Here is a 26,791-nt window from a genome sequence, read left to right on the forward strand (position 1 = left end):
GCTTAGGACTGGGAGACTGGCTCGGTTCGCTGCAACCAGCCCACTCAGAATAGATACCGTGCAGCCACGAGAGGAATGAGTCAGTGGGCCATTCCACAGGTTAGATAACGTGGGGCTCTTGGAATATGTTGTACGTGCTTTATGTTTTGAGAACAGATTCTTTTCTGGTGGTTTCCTCTTTATGAATTCTGGTATTTATCGACTGTAAACCATAGACGGTTCTAGATAAGAGTAAGGAGGCATGACATTTCTTTTGTGGTTTGTTATTAGCTGTTTAACCTTGAACATATTACTCAGTCTCTTGGTAACCAGTTTTCTTATTTGTGAATTGGAATATTAGTGTCTGTCTCGTAGACCACAGTGTTTGTTCTATTAAGAAGGCAAATAGATACGAAAATGCTCATGAAAAGTGCTATGCAAATTTAAGGTAATAAGTTGTACTAGCTTTTTCCACGGGAACATTTTAATAGTCCTTGTGTGTATTACATTTTTATGCTAATATCCCCACTTTTATTTGGGCTTTGTGAATTTGGATGGTGTTGCCTAACGTAGGTTTTTTTGTTGAAACTAAAAAGTTTAAGGACTAAAGTTTAAGGACAAATAGATGGTTGATGGTTGAAGTGCACATTTGGCTAAACTTTCACTCCTTTCTGCTTTATTTTATCCCCTCCCCTTTCAGTACCTGGCCTGCCTGCAGCCCCTGTCTCCACCTCTCAGGCAGGTGGTGGTCAGGACAGTGTGGAAACCTCACGCTTACATGGACGAGACACTGATAGCCTCGGCAAAGCCCTGCCTGAGATTTTACTACTGTCCTTTTATTGATTAACTTTGTCCCCTCCCTTTAAAAAAAAATAACACACACAACATACATGTAAGTCGTGATTCACGTAATAAGCTGTACACGTGTGTCCCCCCCCCCAGCCAGCACAGTGCCAGGATGTCAGCCTCAGGCCTTATTTCTGTCAAGCCCCCTGTGGCTCAGCGTCTTCTAGTCACCATTCTGCTGACACCCGGTCATGCCTTCTTGTGGTGGTTTCTTTTTTTTGTTATCGTTTTTGCTGGCATTCTTAGAATATTCTGGAAGCTGACTCTGGCTGTCGGCAGTATCTCATGTTATCTTCTCCCACAATGTGGCTTCTCTCTTTGTTAAGGTGTCTGATGAACAGACGTTCTCAGTTGGAATATTGTTGGCTTAAGCAGTCTTATAGTTTATGTTTAGTATTTTTTAATCCTATTTAGGAAGGTTTTCCCAATCCCAAAGTCATAAGGAAATTCTCCTGTATCATCTGCTGAAACTTTTCAAGTTTTGCCTTTTGCACTGAATCCGTAGGTCCACCAGGGAGTGACTTGTGAGGGAAGGGACCAGTTACGTTTTCCCCTTGGATAACCCGTGTTTCAGCCCCATTCACTGACTAGTCTCTGCGTTCCCCAGCCTGTGATACTGCCACTGTCACACTTCTTTGTCTCAAATCTGCAAGCGTCTATTTCTGGGCTATCTTTGATCCCCACATTCTATTTCTAGTGATTTGCTGTAAGGAATAGCTAAGGACTTGTGCAGAGATTTCGTTACAGCAATATGCTTTGAAGCATTCATTGTTGATAGTATTGACGGAAAGCATTCTGAATGTCCCAGCAGTGGGGTGACTGGGTTGACATATACACATCAGTGCAGTGAAGCACTCTGGAGCTGACAAAAATATGTTTACTGATACAGAAGGGTGCTGACAATATAGCATGACAGAAAAAGAGGAAGCTGAAGTACGGCATGCTCAGTCTGATTCCATGTTTATAAAAAGTTAAGAAACATGCAAGTTAAAAAAAACCCGTTCGGGGCGACTGGATGGCTCAGTGGGTTAGAGCGCGTGCTCTCAGCAACAAGGTTGCCGGTTCAATTCCCACATGGGATGGGGGGCTGCACCCCCTGCAACTAAAGATTGAAAACGGCAACTAGGCTTAGAGCTGAGCTGCGCCCTCCACAACTGGACAGAAGGACAATGACTTGGAGCTGATGGGGCCTGAAAAAACAGTTAACCCCCCAAAAACAAATTAAGCAAAAAATAAAAACCCTGTTCAATGCACTTCGATCTGGCTTTGTCTGGTTCAGGCCGTCGGGTCTGCGCTGGCAGGGCCTTCCCTGGCTCTCCCAGTCCCCACTTATGGCCTGGCCGCTGTGTTAGGCGTCCAGGGGGTCCTCCCAGTACTTTGTCTTCTGCTCCCTGGTTTTCTGCTCAGTCTCTTCTCACCCTTCTGTTTGGACTCCACCTCCTCTCTGCACCCGACGCTTGTGTCGGGGGTTCCTGCTTGGGTCCCTTGGCCCCCTCTCATTCCATTCCTTCTTCATAAGGAACTGCCGTGAGTCGTCTCCCCCATTCAACTTTCTCTTCCCTGCCGGCCACATGTCTGCAGCCGGCTCTGCACTCAGGGCCTGAGCACAGAGCCCACATCCTCCCCCAGGAGGCCCCTCGGAGCCATCCTGGTTCTGTCCTGTCGCCTTCCTGCCCCCCGCCCCCCACTGTGTAGGTCTCCTTCCCAAGCACTGTCGTGCCTGTAGCGTGTCCCCTCCTCTCAGATGCTCATCGTTGCCCTCTTGTAAGAGTTTCTGGAGTGTTCTACCTGCCTCAGGTTCCACCCCTCCCCATTTCCTCCACAATATGACCAAAATCGTCTTTCTAAAATGTACATCAGGAAGACACCACCCCTCGACTTGGGGCCCCTGTGAGCCCGCAGGCCTGGCTGTCAGTGATGGGTGCCTGTGCCCCACCCTCCGGGCCCTCTCAGGCTCTGCGCGACCTCTGAGCGCCTCAGGGGCCTCTGCTTGGGCCGCTCAGACCCCGGCTCTTCTTCTGAGACCTAGTTTGTGAAGCCTTTCTTCTCGGGGCAGTTGCTGTGCTCCTGGTGCCCCGTGCCCCCTGCCCGCTCCTGCCTGAGCTGTCCCTTAGCCCTCAGAGCCAGTGCTGTGGCCGTGTCTGGGGAGGGATGAGGGAAGGGGCGCCCACTGCCTTTCCAGAGACGGGACATTCTCACTCTGTGACTGGGCACACTGGCTCCTGGAAGACAGAGGACGCCTGCTGTGCGGGAGGGTTTGACCAGGGCTCACGGGGCCTCTTCTCGCCTTTTTGTGCTCCCTGGTTTAAGTCTCTTTTAAGGGCATCTGCCCCCCTCAGCTCTTTGTTCCTGAGCCGGGTGACTAAGAGACCTGTGCTTCCCTACAGCAGGTGACCTGGCGGTCTAGCCTGTGGAGCGCTCAGGTCTGTCTGGGAAGTGGTGGCTCAGGCTGAACACTCTGCCACTTTCACCGCTGGAGTCCAGCTCGGGGATTTGCTTCCTTTCTGTTTGGAGGAGGGCCGAGTGCTCACTTGCGCACTTGCTACTCTGTCTGATTCTCAGTGCCTGTGTATGTCGTAAACCTGTCCTTTCTTGTCCCTGATGGTAACGAAGGTGCCTGGGATTGCTTGAAGGACAGGGTTGGCTCTTTAGTTTGTGCAAAGAACGTGACAAGACAATTATACAAGCCTGGCCGCCCAGCACGCCCTGCGCTAGCTGCGCCCGGGGTCTGGGTGTTTGACTCTGGCTCTCTGCTGGGGGGGGGGGGCAGCCGGAGGGGGCGGTGAGGAGGAGCCTGCCAGCTGAGCAGCGTTTCCTGTGGGTGCCAGTTACAGGCTGCCAAATGCAAAACATAGCGGATTATTCAGGGGTGTTATTTTCTTGACCACTTTTAGACCATCACTTTTGACTGTTTAAAAATATTCTGCAACATGTCTGTAGTATTCATGAGCAGCGAATCAGAAGAAATGCAGTTTCTGAGAAAGCTTCAAAGAAATACTGGTTTTTATCTCTTCCCAGCCTTTTCCGCTGAAACCCACCAGAGTCTTTTTCTGAGCACTCTTGTTCTATAAATAGAACAGCCGCTCTCCTTGGGTCGCCCGCCATCAGCTCTCATCCGCTTTCTGAAAGATGTGTGTGTGTGTGTGTGTGTGTGTGTGTGTGTGTGTGTGTGTAGTGGATTGTGTTTTAATTCTGCTTTTCTTTTATGTGTTGTGAGACATGTAGCGGGAGGCGTAAGAGAAAATACTCTAGTCTCTATCCTTTAAAGATAACTTACTATAACTTTTCTGGGTGGGTGCTTGTTGGTTGTGTCGTCCTTTTTTTTTTTTTTTGCATTTAGGAAAGAGATGGAAGCGATTACTTCCCCTGCAGAGGTAAGGAAGACGTGTGGGCAAGGAGAGGTGCCTGTGCCCATGAGCGGGTCCCGTGGGGTCAAGGGGAGAGGCTCTCCTGGCATGGGGTGCAGGCGTCTGTGGCCCTGCACGGCTGTGCACAGACTAGCTGTCCCATGTCTTTGAAGAGCACGTTGAAATGAGCGTCACCATGTGTATGTGGGTCTGCAGGGAACATTAGGAAGCAGTCGAGAGTGTTTCCATAAGACTGATTTCTCTCTGGAGCTGCTGGGATTCAAGGTCTGGGCTTTCTCTCCACCTGGGAGCAGCTGCATTCAGGTTGGGCATGTGGCCCCACACTTCTGAGAAGCCCGTCTTTTTTCAGTAAAGGATGGAGGTTTCAGACTCTGTGGCTGTAGTCTGTGTGTGTTGTCCCTCGATCGCTGGGTGGTGGTGTGTTCCCCTCTTTTCTAGGTGCTCGTCAATTACCTGGGGCAGTGGGTGGGTGACCTCCTCAGGAGTAAAGGTGCAGGTATACACCACAGAATGAGTGGGTGGTCGCCTCAGTCACTTTTCTTCTGGGTTGATTCTCTCTGGAGTTGGAGAGTGCTGCCGTTGGTACTGCTAGGCCGCCCTGTGGCACAGATTCCCTCACACCTGGCCCGTGGTTGTGAGCTGGCATATGCAGAGGGGGCGTCCTGTGGTGGGGACAGGAGAGGAGCACGCTGCCGGCGTCCCCGGGACACCCCAGAATGCTGCACGGCCAGGGGTGGGTGGTGTAGGGCCTCAGGGGCTGTCTTCAGTGTTGTTCTCCAGGGAGTACTGCTGTGTCTCAGGTTCTGCACCCTCCCCGGTGAGAGTTGGCTGTGGGGGGACCAGACGGCACCCATGCCCTGCTCTTGCCGCCTGGTGCTTGGGTGCTGGCAGGTTTCTGTGTCTGGTTTTATCTCGTGTCATCTTAAATGGCCACAGATGCCCGTGCTGTGTACAGAAAGGTACTTACAGTGCAGAGCTGTGCGGGATTCAGTGACTAAGCGAAAGCTTCTCTGAACCTATAGTCTTGTCCTCGAACGGAAGGTGGGCGCATCCTACCTCCATTCCGTGCTGAGTCTGTGGAGAACGGACATTTCCCTTGCATGGGGCGAGTCATGCCAGGCAGGCGCGGAGAGCCAAGCTCTCGTTTTACACATCTTGTTTTCTGATTTTGACTGTTAGTGGCTTCGTGTGGGTCCATGTGTCTTAACGGTCAAGTAGACACGTGGGGCATTTAACTTCTGTATGTGGCCTGTGGGGCTCCCTCGGCTCATTAGGTGTCCAGCACGTGGGACACAACGTGAGGGGACACAGCTGTGGGAGAAGCCATGCCCCATTCTTGGCATCCATCGAGCTGAGGTGAGGGCACGGCTGTCTGTCCGCCTCTTGATTCTCTTAGGGGAACTCCTATTTCCTGGTGGACTGGTCAGATTTACAGGATGAGATGAATGTTATGACTTTGGCCGTGGCGTTTCTCTCTCACAGTGTGGGCAGATACACGTGCCCGGCCTGTGAATTGGGGTGAGGGCTGAGTGGGGTGCAGGCCTGGATTTGTGCCGAACCCCGTAGCAACCTACGTAGACAGTTTTGGCAACAGGATCCTGAGAAATGGCAGGAGGCCAGAGAACACGGAGACGGGGCCAAGAATAGCTGAAAAAGACCAAATGCTGAAGTTGGAGATTGCACTGGCCTGGCTGCTTGCTGTGTTCCTTCCAGCCTGTGTGTCCCCTTCTGCTGACCCCCCCGGCATATCCAGGGCACACCTTGGGTCTCTGACACCCCCACCACTCAGGCATGCCATCGCCCCGCAGAGAATTGTGTTAGCCCTCCCCCGGCAGCGGGCTTGGCCTGTCCATAGGTCAAGGTCTGGGAAGAGTGTGAGAAATATTTCTGTCAGGCTGCCGGCCCGCTCCATTCGCGAATGCACCAGACCGCCAGTGTGCAGCTCGGGCGGACGAGTGCAGGGCACCGTGAAAACACACGCTCATGAGTCCGTTTCTGTGCTTTCAGACCATCATCAAAGAGGGGATGCTGACCAAACAGAACAATTCATTCCAACGATCCAAAAGGAGATACTTCAAGCTTCGAGGGCGAACGCTGTACTATGCCAAGACTGCAAAGGTAAGATGCATGCAGGAGACCTCAGCAGAGAACACTGGGCATCCAGGGAGGTTTGGGCTGTGGTCCTCAGCTGGGCAAAACTCCCATACTCAGCGCTGTTGTTTCCAGCGAGGTTCACCCTGCTCCAGGGTGCCAGGTTTTGTTTGTCTCAAGGCATGTTTTATTTCTTAGAAATAACGATTTTTATCTTCTTTTTGTTTAATGTCATATGTCACCAATGGGGAAGTAGAAAATGTCTTGGAAATAACCATGTGACAGCTGGATATCTTTCTTTTAGAAAGATTGGGGGAGGTCTCAATAAGACATTTATAAATGTCTTATTATAGACTTAAAATGTCTTTTTAAAAAAATTATTGAGTTCTAATTGGCACATAAAAAGTTGTAGATAATTAATGTATACAATTTGAGAGTTTGGAGATAAGTATACACCCATGAAACTAATGAAAGGTATTTCTGAAATGTACTGGGCTTCTTGGTGTGTGAACAGCAGTTCTTTATCTCTGGACTTTTCTTGCCGTGGTCCCACTTTCCTGTGTGCCATCTCGTACATAAGACTGAAAGCTACAGTCACTGTGCCATCTTGTATGTAAGACTGAAAGCTACAGTCACCCGGCAGATGCTCGTGAAAGCAGAGGACCCAGTGAAGGTCACTAAATTACTGCCATGTTTCAAAGAATGTGTGTGGTGTTGCACATTTCAAATGCGAGTGTGTTGTTGGTTTTTGGTATTCTGAACACCAGTATTTTTGTATCCGTATTGCTGTCAATACTGATACTTGGGTACTAAAAAAAATCTGGAATCTGAGTCATTTGCATTTTCAGATGGATCCCTAGAGAGCTAGTGCATCAAAATTTGAAATTGAGCAGAGCAACTTTTCCAGAAACGTTTCTAAACATCCCTTATTACAAAAAAACCCTTATAGTTATTTTTGTTTTGTGAGGGTGGGGGTTGGGGCAGGTTACTTAAAAGGCTGAGTCTCTTTTCTAAGTTATTAGTATTTTTTCCAGGTGTTCCCGATTGAGTCCTCTTAGAGGGACCAGTAAGGTTAACAGGAGGTGGGGACTGTAATGGGGGAGTTTGGGGGAGAGAGGAGAGGAAAATGGGCCTAATTTCCAGTCCTTCTGGGGCCTGACTATCTCTTTCTAGGACTAGATTCCTTCTGCTGTGCTCCCTTGTTTTCTTTCACGGCTGGATTTCTTCTATTTGGGTCGGTCTCTTTTCCCCTAGAATCATTTATTTTAGCAGAGACCTTTCCCCCAAATGTGCTAGAAGGAGAAACTAAAGCTGGAAGGACGAGGATTCTCAGTCCGGACCCTGCTCTCAGGTGGATCCCATCTGAGGATATATATAGTTCACATTTAAAAGTGAAACGCTGGTATTATAAAAAATAAATACAGAAATTGCAGTGTTATTATTATTATTATTTTCTCCACTAATGCAATCACTAATGACCTCCTTGGATTAAAAAAGTCATGGAGCCGTGCCCGTGGCTCTGTGCTGTTTGTTAGAGGCAGGTAGTCAGTGTGCATTGAGTCCACAGGCCTCCAGTTTTCAGGGTGCTGGGGCATCTATGGGTGCTTGACTGGGGTCCAGGAGAGTGGTAGGCAGCACAGGACCAGGGCTTAGGAACGGGCCTGCTTTGGGGGTGCCTTAGCTCGTGCTGACGCGGCCCCTGTGTCTCTCCAGTCGATCATATTTGATGAAGTGGACCTGACAGATGCCAGCGTGGCTGAATCCAGCACCAAAAATGTCAACAACAGTTTTACGGTAAGACCGGACGCACATCTTTCTTGATTCTTCACCACGCCTGTTTTCCCTTTTGATTTGGACATGCATGTGAGCAGGTCAGACTTTTTCCTCCTTTTCTCTCTGATGGTAATTTTGAATTTAATACTGAAAATAATACTGTGGTTGGAGAATAACTGAGAACTTGGCATGTGAAAGCAGAAAAGAGCAAAGAGAAAAGAGGGTCCAAATGAATATTTTTAATGTGTTGTGTACATTTCTCTTAATAGTTTTGCACAGAGTATTGTTTTTTATGATTATTGTAGGAAATTTGGAAAAGACAGAAATGTGTGTTGAAACAAACATCCATAATTCAGCTGCCTGAAAACATAGAATGTTGATATTTTAGCGTATTTAATTTTTACTTTAAACCTCCCACCCCATTTATAAAAGTTATGTTGTACTTTCTGCAAAAGTTCTCAGTGCATAAAATCACTACCCAGAGCTAGCCAACTGCACACTCTAGGTGTTGATTTCTAAATATCTGTCTTCAGACACACAGATACCATGAGACTATACTGATCCTTTTGTGTTTATACTTGTTTTCTCTTGACAATTTATGGTGATTATTTTCCCATGTCCGTTGATCTGAATGGTCATTGTATTTTTAATGGCTACATAGCATTTCTTGTATGACTGTATAATTTTGGCTTCAGGGGCTGACCTACCTGTAAAGGTATGACTCTGATATCAGGAGTGGAGTATTTACAAATATTTTTTCTTATTAAGGTATCTCATCTAGAAATAAAGTATGCTCTCTGATTTTTTCAATTCTTTTTTATTAAAGTTTTTTTTGGTTTTGGTTTTTTTGGGACTGTGATTTTTTTTTTTTTTTTTTTTTTTAAGATTTTATTGGGGCAGGGGAACAGGACTTTAATGGGGAACAGTGTGTACTTCCAGGACTTTTTTCCAAGTCAAGTTGTCCTTTCAGTCTTAGTTGTGGAGGGCACAGCTCAGCTCTAGGTCCAGTTGCTGTTGCCAGTTGCAGGGGGCGCAGCCCACCATCCCTTGCAGGACTCAAGGAGTTGAACCGGCAACCTTGTGGTTGAGAGCCCATTGGCCCATGTGGGAATCGAACCGGCAGCCTTCGGAGTTAGGAGCATGGAGCTCTAACCGCCTGAGCCACCGGGCTGACCCTGAATGATTATTTTTTGATTTGTGGCTTTTAGAGTTTTTAATAGGAATAGGTGTTGAATTTCATTGGAGTGTTTTGAGTGTTAATTTCGATGGTCAATTTGGTTTTAGCTATTTGTACATTTCTTAATAAATTTTTCTTGGTAATGTTGAATTTTACAACCCGATTTTGGATTTAGAATTTTCCTCATCCACGTGTGTTCCTTTTTTTGAGGTAGGAGGTAGCCTTTGTTGTGTTTTGATTTCACAGTTAAACTAGCCCCATGAAATTCATTTAATCACTTTCCATGATTTTATGTGTTCTAGTACATTTTATATAGTTTTAGAATTGATTGTTTCTTGAAAGTTTGAGAGAATTTAAATTATCTGTCAAAGACTTTTTAGGGAGGTAAGGCTATGAATAAACCTAAAAGGTTGAATGCATTTTTGTAATTTACTTTCTCACTTATTTCACACCTTCAAATTTAATAGCACATATTATTTGCACTCTAAACATCTATGTCTCTGGTTAGATCACCTTTTGCATTTCTAATTTTATTTGTTTACCTTTTTTTTTCTTGTCAGATTTCTTAAATTCTATCATTTTTAAAAAGAGAACCAGTTCTTGGATTATTGATAAATTCCATTTATTTGGTTTTACTTAATTCAGTTTCTGCTTTATATTTATTGTCTTTTTTCTGCTTTTGCAACTTACTGATTGGCTTATTTTTATTTTCATATATAATTCTGTATATAATAAAAACAGGAGAGACTCTGAATTTAATTCTGAGTGCTTTTCTGTTCAGATGCCAAAAGTTGATTTTTTTCCCAGTAGAAAAATGTTATTAAAGACAGATTACTTTTTTTGATCATTTGTTATTGAAGAAAAATTTGAAGTATATAAATAGGAAGTTAAAACCATCCGCACCCTTATTACCCAAATATACCTAGTAATATAGTTTGGTTCATGTCGTTCCCATCAAATATGTTTCATAAAATACAGTTTTTAACCTTCTTTCTTTACTTAACAGTGACCTTTTTCCTCTTACAATATCCTTCAAAATCTTGTTTATTAATATTGCCTAGGATTCCATCATATAAATGTATAAGTTTATATATTCAGTCCCTATATTGAACATTTCATTTTTCCCCATTATAGATAATACCGTGTTTCCCTGAAAATAAGACCTAGCCGGACCATCAGCTCTAATGCGTCCTTTGGAGCAAAAATTAATATAAGACCCAGTCTTATTTTAATATAATATAATATAATATAATATAATATTGGGTCTTATATAATATAACATAATATAAGACCGAGTCTTATAATATAATATAATATAATATAATATAATATAATATAATATAATATAATATAATATAATATAATAATATAATATAATATAATATAATATAATATAATATAATATAATATAATACCGGGTCTTATAATACCCAGTCTTATATTAATTTTTGCTTCAAAAGACGCATTAGAGCTGATGGTCCGGCTAGGTCTTATTTTCGGGGAAACACGGTATTGCAATGTATACTTGTACAGAGATCCTTTGGTGCATTTCTGATATTTCCCTAGTGTAAATCATTGGAAATGGAATTCCGTTTGACATAGAAAATACAAACTTTTAAAAGGCTTTTGAAAAAGAAATGAGGCACGGATACATGTTAGAATTTGGATGAGCCTTGAAAACATTATTCAGAGTGAAAGAAGCCAGACACAAAAGGCTGCATATTTTATGATGCCATTTATATGAAACGCCACAATAGGCAAATCTGCAGAGACAGGCAGTAGGTCAGTGGTTGCGAGGGGCTGAAGGGGAGGGAGTGCTTGCTAAGGAGCACAGGGTATTTTCTGGAGGTGACAGAATGTTCTAAAATTAGGTGCCGGTGATGGTTGCACGACTTTGTGAATAAGCTAAAAACGACTGAATTGTCTACTTTAAAAGGGTGACTTGTATCTCAATGAAAATATGGAAAAATAGTATGGTCCTATGGTTTTGGCACTACACAAGTTACAGTGGGGCTTTGCCATCCTGCTCCAAGACTGAACCCTGATTTATACAGAGGGTGCCGAAAAAATGTATACACATTTTAAGAAAGGAAAACACTATTAAAATTGTAATACTCGATATATACTGATAATAGAAGATGAACACAAGTCATGTGTGTACATTTTTTTGGCAGCCCCAATATATTGTCTCTGGGAAAATGTGTTTAGAATGCCTAATACTTGACTTCCAGATGTAGAGCTGGTTCCGGGTTGGAGAGGCCTCTGGAACTCCATTCATGTCGGGTAGTCAAGGATGCTTCCGGGCCCTCAGAGCAGAGGCACTGATTCTTACACATGTATTTTCCATTTTGTTCATGCTTTCAAACTGCCTTTTCATCTGAGGAGGTGCTGAAAGGACAAGAGAAAGATTAATATTGAGGTTCCCCAGAAGTACTCCCAGCTCAGGAAGTTCATCCCATGAGTAATCGGTGGTGGAGTATGAAATATGCCCACTTTCCCCTGTCATCCTTCCACAGAGAGTAAGTTCCGGCCACTGGGGCTGCAGGTGCTACAGATATTTTCTTTGCTTAAAATTCACACTGAATGACCTGACCCATTTCTAACCCCCGGCGGTATTTACTGTCTGGACTCTGAACCCGCCACTTCCCATGCAGCAAACCTCAGGGATGAGGGCGGGAACTGCAGGGACCCGTGCGTTTGCCCTGTTGGAAGGCAGTGCACTTGCTCAGGGAGTGAGTGCAGAATGAATGAATGGGTTTGTCCAGAAGCTACTTCACTTCCTGGAATATCTCTTGGTTTTCAGCTATTCCAGTAGTGATTTTCAAGCTCCACAACTTCTACTACAATTGCATGCCTGACACAAGACACAGTCAATGAAAGCTGCTGTTATAACGAATCAGCCAACAGATGGGAACCTTTTGTAGCTGGAGAAGCATGAATAAATTCGCTCCACATTAGAAAAGACTCCATTTTTATCCCTCCCCAAAATGGCCAGAGAACTAACTATGCCCTAAAGAAGTAAGGCCCCGAGGGACCAGAGACTCCCAAGGGAGGTGAGTGGAGGTATTTGGGGGAGAGGAGAGATTTTTAGACAGGCTTGATGGAAGAAATGGCACAAACAAGGCTCATGTGCTGAAGGTGTATTTTTACTACCATAACCTTTCAAAGGAGTTTGTTAAAGCAGCATTTCTGTTTCACTGAAACTTTACATATTTTAAATGAATTTTTAAATTGAAATATGACTTCCATACCAAAAATTGCACACATGTAAGTCCAGATCTTGAGTTGTAACCACCACCCAGGTCAAGTGATGGAACATATCCAGGTCCCCAGAAGCTCCCCTCATGATCCCTGCCAGTTACTACCTCCGCTTCCCACCTGTAACCACTGTCCTGACTTCTAACCCTGTAGATGAGTGTTGACTGTTCTAGGTATTTGATGTAAATGGACTCATAATGTATAGTCTTTTGTGTCTGTTTCTAATCTGTGTATTTTCTAATTTCATGGCACTTGGGAAATTTTCTGGTTGTATTGTTACTGATTTCTAGCTTAATTCTCCTGTGACCAGAGAACATACTCTGTGTGAAGTCAACCCTTTGGAATTGTTGAGACTTTCTTTACGACCTGTCGGTTTTTATAAATGTTCGTTCCCTTTGCATCTGAGCAGAGCTTGGATTAGGTCGTTCGTGCATGCAGTTGGTTAGGACAAAAGTTTAATTATTTTTCTCAAATCTTTTATAACCTACTGATTTGTTTTTTTGCTTGTTCTGTTAGTTATTGAGTGAAATGTATTAAAATCTGATATTGTGGGACGGCTGGCTAGCTCATTTGGTTAGAGTACAGTGCTCCTAACACCCAGGGTCGCCAGTTCAATCCCTACATGGGCCACTGTGAGCTGCACCCTCCACAACTAGGTTGAAACAGCGTGGAGCTGATGGGTCCTGGAAAAACACTTAATAAAAAAATTAATTAATTAAATCTGCTATTATGATTGTTGACTTACCTCTTTTTTGTCTTTAGTCCGTTAATTCTGGCTTTATATATTTCAAGGGTTATTAAGTCCATATTGATTTAGAATTATTTTATAGTCTTAGTAGATTCACTTTTTTATTATGAAATAACTTCAGTGTCTCAATGTTTTTTGCCTTAAAGTTAACTTTGATTTTACCAAAGCTACAATAGCTTTATTTTGGCTAGTCATTTTATTGTAAGTAATGGAATATAATTTCCATCCTTTTACTTTAAACCTTTTTGTTTATATTTAATGTGTGACTCTTGTAGGTAGCATTTAGTTGTGTGGTTTTAAAATTGTCTGGTTTAATTGGATTATGTCTTCCACTGGATTATGTCTAACCTATACTTAGTTTAGACACTCTTGTACTTAGGTATAAATTTGACATTATTACTTGTTTTCTCTATATCTCACATTTTATATTTTTCACACCTTTTAAAAAATGGATTATAATTATTTAATTTTCCCTTCTCTTTTAGCTTGTTTCTTCTACATTATTTTAGTGGGTATTTTACAGGTTACAAAATATATCCTTTATTTAAATTCTAATACAGATTAGTACTTTTCGTGCTTCCCAGACAATACAAGGATCTTGGAGCATTTAAACTCTCTGTACTCTTCATTGCTATTGAAATTACAATTAATTTGTGTTATTAGTACGTACTCAAAAAAAAAAAAAAAAAAAGCTACTCACCTCTTGCCCTTCTGTTGGTTTGTTGTGTATTTTAATTTTACACATATTTGAAACCTTATAGGACATGATTATATAGTCAGTAATTTAGGTTTATAATGGGTCTGTGTACTTTCTTTTGCTCTGCATTTCTTTCTGTGTTTCTGTGAACCATTTGGGGTAATTTTCTCTGTGTCTGAAAAACTTCCTTCAATAGTTCTTTAGTATAGATTTCTATTTTTGTTTGAAAATATCTTTATTTTACCTTTTTGAAAGCTGTTTTTGCTTGTTATACAATTCCAGTTGAGCAATTTTTTTCATTAATTTAAAAATGCCACTCCATTGTATTGTAGCTTCCACTATTTCTATTAAAATGATTATCTCTTCAAGTATTGCTTCTACCCGTTAACTTTTTCCTCTTATTCTGAGAGTTGTATATTAGATCTTTTCACTGTTTCTTATACTCTTTAATCAATATTTTCTATTCTCTTTATTCTGGATGTTTTGTTATTATTTTTATTCTTATGTTCTTTAGGTGTTGTCTGTTGTTTAATTCTTCTATTGAGTTTTAAATGTCCCTTTTTTTATCTTCAGCTGTAGAATTTTTATTGGATTTTTAAAAAAAGTTTCTAGTTCCCTGCCAAAGTCCCCAAATTAAACATATTTATTTTAAAGTCTGTGTCTGAAAACTCATATATCTGGTTCTTCTATGGGTCTTTTTCTGTTGTTTGGTTTTCCTCTTGGCTTTTGTTCCTGTAGTCTTTCTTCCTGGTATTCCTGTTAATTTTGGTTGATGGACATTGTGGGAAAAGTAGTCAAGATAATTTTAGGCTCAGGATGAGCCTCTCTGATGGCTTCCTCAGAGAGGATTTACTTTTGCTTCCGGCAGGTAGGCAAGGTAGCAGCGGATCATGTTAAATCCAGTCTGTGATAGAGTGGATGGGAATGTGGGTTTCCTTTTTCTGATTGGCTGGTCTGTTTGTACTTCCTCTGCTTCCATGAGCGTCAGGATGCTCAGCTGCAAGTTGCAGGTACTTACTCTCTCTTGGGCTCTAAATTCCAGTGTTTTTTCCTGCCAGTCCTGTAGTGTTGACAAAAGCTCTGTTGAGCCTCTTTGGCTTCCACTTATGAATCAGCAGTTGTCACTAGTTTAATTTTTTCTGTATCTTGTCACTCTGTAAAACTTATAAATACCTGACATTAAGATCACTCATCATAAAATAGGAGAAATGCTGGATACCATTTACTTGAAAGATAATGTGTTTACCATAGGGAATGAAGTTTGGCTTTTGTCTATCACACCTTGTGAAATTTGTTGCTCAGGTTTTCTTATGATCGTATTTTTTTATCTATTATATTTCATCTTCCATAGACTGATAATGAGGAGTTAATCTCTTTCAGGACAATTATATTTGTCAGTTTAGTCTCAGATTTGTAACAGTTTTCACCTTCCCTGTTTTTGAAGCTCTTTTAAGAACGTAAATGTTAATGTCCTCATTGAGTAATCATTTATTAATAAAATAACATTGTTTTTAGATTGAATGGTCTTTGCCACTAACTATACTCTGTCTGATATTAATATTGCCACACTTTCTGTCCCTTGTTCAGAATTTAATTGATACGCTTACTTCCCTCTTCCACCCTCACTTTTTTCTTTGATTTTTTCCTTGTGATTTTAGATTTAATTCTTCCAAGCAGCATAGTACTGGAATTTGTTTTATATCATTCTGGAATACTTTGCTTGTCATAGTGAACTTTAGCTACTTTCTGCTTGTCAGGATTTTTGCATATCTGACTCCTGGGTTTTGTGGCTGCCTACACTGTATTTTCTTTCTTTTTTTGGGGGGTGGGGAAGGGGAACAGGACTTTTTATTGAGGAACAGTGTGTACTTGCAGGACTTTTTTCCAAGTCAAGTTGTTGTCCTTTCAGTTTTAGTTGTGGAGGGTGCCGTTCAGCTCCAGGTCCAGTTGCCGTTGCTAGTTGCGGGGGCATAGCCCACCATCCCCTGCGGGAGTCGAAACCGGCAACCTTGTGGTTGAGAGGATGCGCTCCAACCAACTGAGCCATCTGGGAGCTCAGCGGCACCTCAGCTCAAGGTGCTGTGTTCAATCTTAGTTGCAGGGGGTGGAGCCCACCATCCCTTGTGGGAGTCGAGGAATCGAACTGGCAACCTTGTGGTTGAGAGGACGCGCTCCAACCAACTGAGCCATCCGGGAGGCAGCTCAGCTCAAGGTGCCGTGTTCAATCTTAGTTGCAGGGGGCGGAGCCCACCATCCCTTGCAGGACTTGAGGAATTGAACTGGCAACCTTGTGGTTGAGAGCCCACTGGCCCATGTGGGAATCGAACCGGTAGCCTTCGGAGTTAGGAGCACGGAGCTCTAAGCACCTGAGCCACCGGGCCGGCCCAACACTGTATTTTCTTGATTTAATGCTTCCTTGGTATCTCTCTTCTGTCTTATATTTCCGTGAGTGGTATACTTACTATTTACATTTACATTTGTTAATGATTTGAATTGAACTCCCCCCCCCCTTTTTCTTTTACCCATTTACAGTTCACAAATTTTCTTGGGTTATATCGGACCTGCCCAAATAGCGATGTCCCTTTTGTGGTCAAGCCTTGTACTAGAGTGTTTAGCCACATGGAACGTGCTGCTCCGGGCCTTCTCTCACTCGTTATTCAGTTGTTTGTATCAAACTAGTGAAAATGAGAAAGGACCGAAGAGCAGGGCAGAAAAAGAACGTAAAATGTTCTGCTTTCCCCAGGTGAATCAAATATGGTCCTCGTCCTTAGTAAGCTCCAACCACATACTGGTTTCTGTGTTGGGGATGCAGGGAGGCCTGTGACGCTGGCCTTGATGTTGATACCGTCTTTGAAGATACGAGGGTGATCCAACAATACGGTGAATGTTTAAATAAAAACAAATTATTACAGTAAAAGACATGTTGCCATTAATCCCCCTCAGAATACTCCCTTTGAACACACTTATCCCATCGTTCTTGCCACTTTCTGAAGCAGTTCTGGAAGTCTCTTTTGTGAATGCCTTTGGTTGCGCTGTCATGGCTGTCTCTATGTCCTGAATCATTTTGACTTTGGGGAAGAGCCAGAAGTCTCACGGTTCCAGATCTGGCAAATAAGGTAGATGAGGACACACCGTAATGGTTTTATTTGACAGAAATTGCCATGTACCAGAAGTGACATGTGACACGGAGCCTTTCCTGGTGTATGTACATATCTGATTGAAACCTTGCAGGATTCTTTTTTTCTCGTAGGTGACACTGGTTTTTGCTTACTAGTTTGGTGCATAGTAAACTTGCTATCTTCAGGCTTTCATTTGGGTTTTCCATCTTTGAAAAAGTTTTTTCGCTCTCTCTTTTCTCTATAATTGTGATTCATGTGCTTGATCTTGTTCTTTGTGTACTTTGCTTGTTTATTCATTCATTGATTCAGCATGTACCTACTGAGGGCCTACCTGGGCCACGCGCCGTGCTCAGCACTGATGTTCCAGTGGAGAGAGGCTGCACTAAGTTTCACTAAGCTTGTGTTCTGGTGGGGGCTTCAGGGGGCACACGGAAGGGCAAACTTACAGGCTGAGGCAGACTCGGGAGGGAAGGCTGCATGGGGCGTATCATAGAATAGGGAAGGCCGCCCGCCTTGCTCTTGGGGAGGGGTGGGGAAGACTGCCCCTGAGGTGTGATGCTGTGAGGTGTGAAGAGTGATTAGTGGTAAATCAACTGAAGGGAATGTGTGTAAGTGCATCTGTGAGTGTGTGTTTGTGTGTGTGTGTCCTCTGTCTATAGGTCCTTTGGGGTGGGGCAGGTGGACGGACCAGCCTGTGCAAAGACCTTGTGATGGGGGACATGGTCCCACTGTGAGGAGAAGTGACACAAGGGCCATGTGGCCGTCAGGCAGAGGGAGAGACCACAGGAGGACAGGGCTTGGGAGTCAGTCCTTCCACCTGTAATGCCAGTCAATACTGTGTTTCCCCAAAAATAAGACCTAGCCAGACAATCAGCTCTAATGCATCTTTTGGAGCAAAAATTAATATAAGACTGGGTCTTATTTTACTATAGTATTAGACCGGGTCTTATATAATGTAATATAAGACGGGGTCTTATATTAATGTTTGATCCAAAAGACGCATTAGAGCTGATTGTCTGGCTAGGTCCTTATTTTTGGGAAACAGGGTAGTTACTTTTGGTGAGATTCCCAGATTGGCAGTGATGGAACATTTTACTCGAGCTGTAGTTGGAGTGTAACTAGAGGAGGAAGGGAGGGTGTGCAGGACGTGATGGGAGATGGCGGCTTCTCGGTCAGAGCAGAGGGATGGAGGCTGGGCAGAGACACGTGGTGCCGTTAGCTCAGCCCGAGGTGAGGTGGGGAAGGTGTCAGGGTTCTGCTTTGGAGCAGCAGGTGGGTTAAACGAGTTTCAAGTTTCGTAGAATGGTGGGCGGGGGGCTGTGGGGTTGTGGGCGTAGGGTTTGTTTTTATCTTCTGTGTCTGTCATGTTCTTTTGCGTTATTTTAATTTATTGGTTTTCTCTAATTCTATTTGTTCAACTTTTAATTTTGTTTCTTATTGCATTTACTTGTGATTTTTTTTTTTTAAATCCCGATGCCAGCTTAGTTTTCATATTCTTTTTACTTTGTCTTTACCCTGGCTTATTCTTGTTTGATGGAGAAAATGTTTTTGAAATGTTTTCTGTGTAATGTGGTTACTTCCCTGCCTCAGGGAAGGAAGCATTTTCCTTTGAGTGCCTCCATTTCTCTTGGGTTTCTGAATGTTTGTATTGACTGGATACCCCGCCTCGTGGTCTGTTCACCTTTGAGCTTCCTTAGTGATCTCAGTCGCCGTCTTCCAGTTCTGTGCTGGCCTTTTATAATCTGCCTGTAGCAGCCCACAGGGAGTGGTAGGGCTGTTCGAATTCAATGCTTTTATTTACTTACTCCTCCAGGTCAGTGTTTTCATCATTTTTAACCTATGTCCTATTTTAATAAAGACGTGATGAAATGTTATCATCTCCTCTAATGTTATTTGAAGTTTCAAAATGCAGCAAAAGCAAAACCACACAGCTGTGTTCTCACTGCCCCCATCCCGCCATCCCTCCCTGACGGCCAGTCAGTCTCTGAGTCCATTTGGTTTCATTACAATGCTGTCATATGTGCCTCATGGGAGCAAGGGTTTTTCTGTTTTGTTCACTGCTTTCCCCAGGGGCTAGCACCCAGTAGGTGCGCATAACTACCTGTTGAAGAGTGACTCGGTTCCCTCTGGTTCCAGCATGATTTGGGCTCTGTTCGTCTTATTGATTGCACACAGCAGAACACTGTCAGTGGACCGGACCTTCCTTCAGGCAGCATAGGGCGCCATGGGGAAGGCAGGCTGTGGAGGAAGTAGCTCAGGCCCGCAGCGGAGTCAGGAGGGCTTCCAAGGCTGAGAAGGAGCTTGCCAGCAGTGCCCAGTATGGGGCGAGGGGTGTGGAAGCAGATCCTGTCCGAAGGAGCAGACGTGGCAGGGACATGGGATGGGCAGAGGTTGCAGGGGAAGTCCTTTCCAGGCCTTGGAGAGTTTGGACTTTTTGCCAGATGTATTGGGAAGCCATTAAGATTTTTAAAGCCGTGGGTGATAACAGTGGATTTTTGTTATGAGTCTGGCTGTTGCCAGAGACTGGATCTGCAGGAAGAGGTGGCCAGAGTGCACGGGAGGCGGTGGGCCAGGGGCCTTTGCTGTGGCCAGGTGAGGGATGTGGAAGCGAGAGATGTGGATGGAGGCGAGAAGGGCTGGAAGCACAGAGGGTGTTGCAGGCACTTAGTTAAACACCGGCCTCCTTGTTCGCGGTACGGCTTTGTTTTGCCTGCCCCGGGAATTCAGAACAGCACTGCAGAAGCCTGGGGTTGAGCAACAGTGGGAGCTTTCCTAGAAAGCAGCTCTGTCCAGACAACCTTGTCACATCGTGCAGGGCCGGCCACACGCACGCGGCCGTGCTCGCGCATTACCAGGAGCCTTTCGCTGGCCCCTGCAGTTTTACCACCGTCACCTCAGAGACTGATGTCGTGGTGGCCGCTGGTGTCAGAGGCTCTGTCCTTTTGAGGGAGGCAGAATCAGCCAAATTCAGTGTAGTGGAGGGGAGGTGGACACAGGGGCTTCTGATGGACAGCAGGGAGTAGGTAGAGGGCCGACGGCAAGCAGGTGCAGGCTGGGCACCTTGGCTTGTGTCTCAGAGGGCAGGGAGCCCAGAGCACGTGACGACTGTGAGACACGCACGCCCATGTCGCCTGGCAGACGACGGTGGTTCTCGGTGGAAGTTTTACTCCCTGGAGCCCTCTCCCCAGTCCAAGGTGACCCTGGGTACCTGCTGTCACCCCGTCACCCATTCACAGCTCTGTGGTGCAGGGGCGTGGCCTGAGCCGTCCACCTGGGACTCTTTGGGTTGTGGTGCCCACCCTGGGTGGCACATTGGCCCTGGGATGAGCAGTGGCTCTGATCTGGCTGAGGCACACATCCAGTTCCCCAAGCTGGGTATTGTACACCCTCTGTCAGTGGCACTCTGGGACCCCCACTCTGTCAGATTTGGCTGAGCAGCCTGAAGGCAGAGAGCCTGAAAGCCAGCCCTGTGGGGGAAAAGCAGCCGAGGAAAGGATGTGTGTTTATGGACTCCTGCTGTGACATGTTCAGTTACCTTTTACTTCATTATGAAGGGGATTCTGTGCTGTTTGGTATTTCTACATTTGGGGTTTCCCAGAGAAATCAGGGGTTCTGTCTCTGAATATGCAGGTGTCAGAGCCTGGGCCACTGGGCTAGGTCACAGTCCTTTGTTTCTCCACAAGGACTCACCACAGGGCCTTGCAGAGCAGCAGTGCCAGGGCAGGGACTGGTGAGCCGGGGTGACTTGTATCTCAGCCTCCCCCTAGCTGAGTGGCTTTGGGCAAGGCACTTAACGACTCTGAGCCTCAGTTTCCTCACCTGAGAAATGGGGATAATAATTTTAAGTACCCACTTATGGGGTTGTTGTGAAGACTCAATGAGGTAATAGGATGTAGACACGTGTTTGCAATTATTACCGTGATTATGGGCACTCACTGTTCATCCAACGAACCAAGTAGAACTTACAGTGTCATTTGGTACATCATTGGAAATGTTTCTTTTAGTTTGATTCACTTACATTTCTTAAGTGAACTGTTGCGTACATTTTCTGTTTGCTGAATAATAACTTCTAATTAAACAAAACCACTACGATTGCTCCCGACTTTAGCAGGCCTGATGCAGTCTGGTTTATTCTTACCCCTTGGGTCATGGCGGCAACTGCAGTTGAGTTGGACTTGGAAGAGGAAAGACGAGTTTTGCTGGAATATACCTGAAATAGAAAACCATTAAAAAGAGTCATATTCTGCCCATTTGAAAAGCACTGTACATCCCTGCGTGCCTCTTCGTTTCTCACCGAACGCAGTGCAGGGGACCTGGTGCTCCCGGGCCCTCCTAACGGCCCGCCCCACATGGACCTGCTCAGCCAAGCCCTGTGCACACGTCCCTCTGGTCTTTGTGGGGCCGCTCAGCCTGGAGCCCTCTCCTCTCCTCTCGTAGACCCTGTCCAATCCTCAAAGGTAGGGTGAAGACTGTCTCTGTAAGGTCGCCCTGTTCACGCCTTCTGTGCCTTCCGGCAGTGGTTCCCAAACTTGGCTGTGCCCTGGCACCCTATGGAACTTTAAAAAGTTTCCTGACACCATCCCCAGAGATTCTGACACTGGTCTACAAATGGGTGATTTTTCAAACTTTCCATGATTTTGAGGTGCAGCCACCTTTGGGACACTCATGTGACAGGCCCCTTAGTAACCTGTGCACTTGGTCACGCCCCTACATCTTGACGCAGGGCCAGGGCTACTCTTTCACACTTGCTGTCCCCAGTGCAGGATACACATGACTGTGGGTCAGCCAGAGCTCGGGTCAGCAGCAGCTCAGGAGTGGGTCTTGCTGCTTCTTCCTGTTCAGACAGGATGTGGAATCGTCTCTCTGCGAAGCCCCGCGGACACACGTTCATTATTGTGGCCGATCTGTGGGCCGACCCCTTATGTTCGCGTTACCCACTTCCAGGTGCCTGGAGTAGTGGAGAGAGCAGGGCTGTGGGGCTTCCCCGGGCCAGCCACGTGGGTCTGGATTCTGGGGAGCAGGTGTGGGAGGGGCCGGCTCCCTTCTTTGTGTGTGTTTCCAGTAAGTGTGACAGCTTGACAACTTCTTCACCCCAGGAGAATATAGGAAGAATCTAACAACAAAGACGGCTCTACCCGAGTAGCTTCCTTGCTGAAATCAAGCAGAAACCAACTGGGAAAAAATGCATGTTTTAGAAAGACTTGTTTTTCCTTCTTTCAACGATCCTGGGTTGTTGCAAATCCTGTATTAGGGGCCTGAGAGCGGACAGAGGTGGGTAACACGTTTCCTGAGCTGAGGGACTTCTCACAGCCTGTTGGACGTGACAAGAAATAATTATATAGTGGCCTCTGACAACTCGAATAGACGAAGGTGTGAAATAGTGTGAGAGTGGCGAGAAAGCATCTCAGCCGGCCTGGGGTGCGGGAGCCTCTGAGAAGGGAAAGTGTGAGCTGCACGTGGGAGCAGGTCTCTTGCAGAGAACAGTGTGTGAAGGGCCGGTCCAGTTCAGGGACTGGCAGCCAGGAGTTGTCCTGTGTGCGTCAGACCCCCAGAGAGTGCCTCCCCCAGGGACTGGAGCCCATGGGGGAACGGCGTATTCATGTATTTCCTGAAGTGTTTAAATTGTAACAATGATTTTAGGGGACATTTAAAGTAGAAAAAACAAAATCCCACAGTAGCTCAGCAGCTGTTTTCTTTTTCATGTTCCCCTCAGACTTTTTTGTAGACAAACATTAAATTTTACATATGTTACACACATAGCAGTGTATGTATAATTTTATATTTTGGCTTTATTATTTCATCATAAATGTTTCCACATGATGAGTCTCTGTAGTGATCACTTTTATCATTGCAGATAGTTCATTGTGTGGATAGATGTGTCATAAATGATCACTTAAGCTTTATTTATTCCTGAATTATTTGGAACTTATCATGTTTTCCGCTTTTCCTGCTGAAGCTGTTGCTAGCGCAAGCACCTTCAATCACTGGAGGATCGCTTGGGAAAGGGAGCAAGGTCCCCTGCAGGGCAGCTCCCATGCTGAGTCCCCTTGCCCAGGAGAGGGTGCAGGCAGAGGGCAGCCTGTGCTCAGTCTTGCATCTGTTCTCACCTCTGTTGCCTGCCCTCGAAGTTGAGAACATAAAATCTGCTCTGTTTGACTCGGGTTTAGTTCTGGTTTACAGCTTCATTTTGGGGCCCGAGTACTTCCGTACTGCAACTTCTGCTTATGTGATTTTAAATGGGTCATAATGGGATCGCTAATGTATCCTAAACCCTCAGAATCTCTGGTGAGCATGTCACCTGTGCTAGAGGAATGGACGAGACCACACTGGGTTTGATGATGAGAAAGTGGACAGATCAAGGGACCCTGGCATAAGTGACTGAGCTGATGGAGGAAGAAACGTGAGCCAGAAAGTTGGGCGGCATATCCTGGAGGGCAGCTGGGCTGGAGTAACGCTGGGGGGGAGGAGGGAGGGTGAGAGTGAGGGTGGGGGGTGAGGGAAGAGTGAGTGAGGGGTGAGAGTGAGGGTAGGGGTGAGGGGTGAGAGTGAAAGTGAAAGTGAGGGTGGGGGCTGAGTGAAGAGTGAGGGGTGAGGGTGAGAGTGAGAGTGAGGGTGGGGGTGAGTGAAGAGTGAGTGAGGGGTGAAGGTGAGAGTGGGGATGAGGGGTGAGTGAGGGTGAGGGGTGAGAGTGAGGGGTGAGGGTGAGAGTGAGGGGTGACGGTGAGGGGTGAAGGTGAGAGGTGAGGGGATAGTGAGCGGCAAGGGTGAGGGGTGAGAGTTAGGATGAGGGTGAGAGCGTGGTCAGAGGGAACGGAAGGAGCCCGGGCAGAGGGCAGAAAACATGGCGTATAAGAACAAAATGAAGGGAAGGACAGGCCCTGGGTTTATTATTAAATTTCAGAAAAATGGATTGGCCAAATAATGGGGATTGAAAAAGAGGGTTTTCAGTATAAATGGAATGAAAATGAAGTTTAGGATATACATGTTTAGAAGGCTGATTCTGCATAATACCATATTCAACACTGCATCACAAAAGGGGTTTATAGTTAATGATTGTATTTAATGTTTAGAAAATCATAAAGATGTGTCTAAGAAATAAGTTTTACTGCTCTGTTGCTCTCCTGGTGCTGCCATGACAAATTGCCATGTGGCTCCGAACAACAGACGTGTATTCGCTCACACTTCTGGAGGCCAGAAGTCTGGAATCAAGGTGTTGGCAGCGCTGGCTCCCTCCCAAGGCCCCAGGACAGATTCCGTGGCTCGCCTTTCCCAGCGTCTGCTGGGTCCAGGCGTCTCTGGCTCGTGGCTGCGTTCCTCCAGTCTGCCTCCATCTTCTCGTGGCTTCTCCTCCTCCCCCGTGTCTTCTGTCTCTTGTCAGGGACACTTGTCATTGATTTAGCCCCTCCACGCCCACCCCCTTGCCATCATCCGGGATGATTTCATCTCAAGAGCCTTGATTAGGATGGCAGACGCGTTTTCCAGATAAGCTCGTCTGCACAGGTTCTGGGGTTAGAACATGGAGCAGCTGTTTGGAGGCCATCATTCAACCTGCTACATTGCTTATAGGAAAAAAATGCCAAACTGAACATGATGCGAACACATCAAGTTTATTCTTCTAGACAAAGGAAGAGCGTCCTTGGTCAGTGTGGCGGCTCCACGGGGCCACCTGGGTCCTTCCACAGTTTCTCTTGGCCCACGATGGCTGGGAGAGTGTCAGTCACCCCCTACCTCTTTTTGGGATATGTCGGAGGGGAGGAGAGAAGAAAATGTGTTGCCTGGCAGGGGTTTTTAACTGTGTGTGTGTCTGTGCGTGTGTGTGTGTCTGTGTGTGTACACGTGTATATGTCTGTGTGTATGTGTGTGTGTGTGTACATATACATATATATGCACACATTTCAGTGTAAGGTGAATGAGTTACATTCCCTTGCAGGATATACATGTTTAGAGGGCTGCTTCTGTAAAACACCATGTTGAAATCTTGCCTGACTTCCCCCAACTATGAGATGCCACTTCTGCTACATAGTCATATGGCTGTTGGGACGAGGTTCTATCAGCCTTTGCTCGTAGCATCAGCCCAGTGATTGCCCTCAAATGACCAGGTCAGAAGAGCCATGCCATGCGAGGAGAGGACTGATTCTTCATGTCTGTATTTATCGTTTCCTTTTCCCCAAGCTATATTGTTGAAATATTTTACGATATCCAGAAGTTTCACATGGCATATTATAAAGATGGTCTTCTTTGTCAGCTGTGTGACTTAGGGCAAGATACTTCCTCTTTCTGAGACTCCAGGTTTCTCATCTGTGAAATGGGGATAATGCCGAATCCATCTCATAGGTCACTGGGTTGGCAAAGGGTACCCTCTAAATGTTTCCTGATTTTTATCTCTCCCGCCACTCATCACCACTAGTAGGAAAGTAATAGGATTCAACTTGGTAACACTTATTTATATGGATTCAGAGGATTTTAGATGAGTTTTCTATACAGTGTTAAAAAAACACAAAACAGTGTCTGGGTTAGCTCAGTTGGTTAGACCGCGGTGCTCTTAACAAGCTTGCTGGTTTGATCCCCACATGGGCCACTGTGAGCTGCGCCCTCCACAACTAGATTGAAACAACTACTTGACTTGGAGCTGATGGGTCCTGGAAAAACATACTTAAAATAAATAAAAGTTAAAAAAACAAAACAAAACAGTATCTGTAGCTGCAGAGTATGTATCCAGAAAGAGTTGGTGTCCTTAAGATTATCAGGCAATAACTACTCAACACAGGAAAAATAAAATGTAAAGGAAAACCAAATGTGATTAAAAATATAAGATGCCTTTACCGTGTTTCCCCGAAATAAGACTTAGCCAGATCGTCAGCTCTAATGCATCTTTTGGAGCAAAAATTAATACAAGACTCGGTCTTATGTTTTGTATTATATTGTATTATAATTATTATTATATTATATTGTATTACATTACATTATATTATATATGACCCGGTCTTACATTATATTAAAATAAGACCAGGTCTTATATTAATTTTTGCTCCAAAAGATACATTAGAGCTGATGGTCCAGCTAGGTCCTATTTTCGGGAAAACGCGGTATTTAATCATCTTACAGTTTTGTTAGTTACAGCCTGATAACTAAATAAAAAGGAAGCTATGTAATGGTTTAAGTAATATTTCTAGTTGTTTGAAATCTTGTTGCTTGGCACTCGTGTGTGTCGAGTGAAAGTGCCTTAGTAGGCCTGTGGAGGGTGAACCCGTGGGCCTGAGTTTCTCAGCTGTTTCCAGCAGATGTCAGCCTGTGGGGTGGTCAGGCTGCTCCTTTGGTGAGGAACCACGACCTTTATCCAGATTTTAATATCACTTTTCCTTCCCAGCTTATTTGGAGCGCAGATATTTCCTGGGCAAAACCCCTACGCCCATCACTTTGGCTGAGAGCAAGGAAAAGCTATATATATAATTGGCAAATTTCCTTGCATGGAAAACTCTCCCCACTTTTCTGGATCTGAGATGGGGGAGTCAGACTCGTGGGCTGGGCTGTCCCATAAGTCGTCTTACTCCAGAAACCCTGCCAGACAGGAAGCCCCACATTAGGGCAGCCGTGCCTGCCATCTGGGCTCCCTGCCATGAACCAGCGAGCCCACACGGTTCCTGCTCACGCACAGGGCTGTGGGAGAGCCTGACCTCACGACCTGGCTGTGCCAGCTGTCATTCCATCGGCAGTGGGGGCATTACTACCTTGCAC

The 26,791-nt window shown here is 45.1% G+C and overlaps 1 protein-coding gene across 3 annotated transcripts in view; it reads left to right on the forward strand.

Annotated features, from left to right (window-relative positions):
• Positions 1-26,791, forward strand: part of DGKD (diacylglycerol kinase delta) — a 101,543-nt gene that overhangs the window by 18,344 nt on the left and 56,408 nt on the right. For 2 of the 3 annotated variants that reach the window (XM_074315255.1, XM_074315247.1), the window contains exons 2-3: positions 6,201-6,311; positions 7,998-8,078. In XM_074315255.1, coding sequence (XP_074171356.1) covers positions 6,201-6,311; positions 7,998-8,078 — 192 coding nt within the window. Of the gene's footprint in view, positions 1-4,085; positions 4,200-6,200; positions 6,312-7,997; positions 8,079-26,791 lie in introns of those variants that run through there. The other variant, XM_019739753.2, reaches the window with a different exon arrangement.

Source organism: Rhinolophus sinicus, linkage group LG01 (genome assembly GCF_036562045.2).
Source record: "Rhinolophus sinicus isolate RSC01 linkage group LG01, ASM3656204v1, whole genome shotgun sequence".
NCBI classification, from domain to species: Eukaryota; Metazoa; Chordata; class Mammalia; order Chiroptera; family Rhinolophidae; genus Rhinolophus; species Rhinolophus sinicus.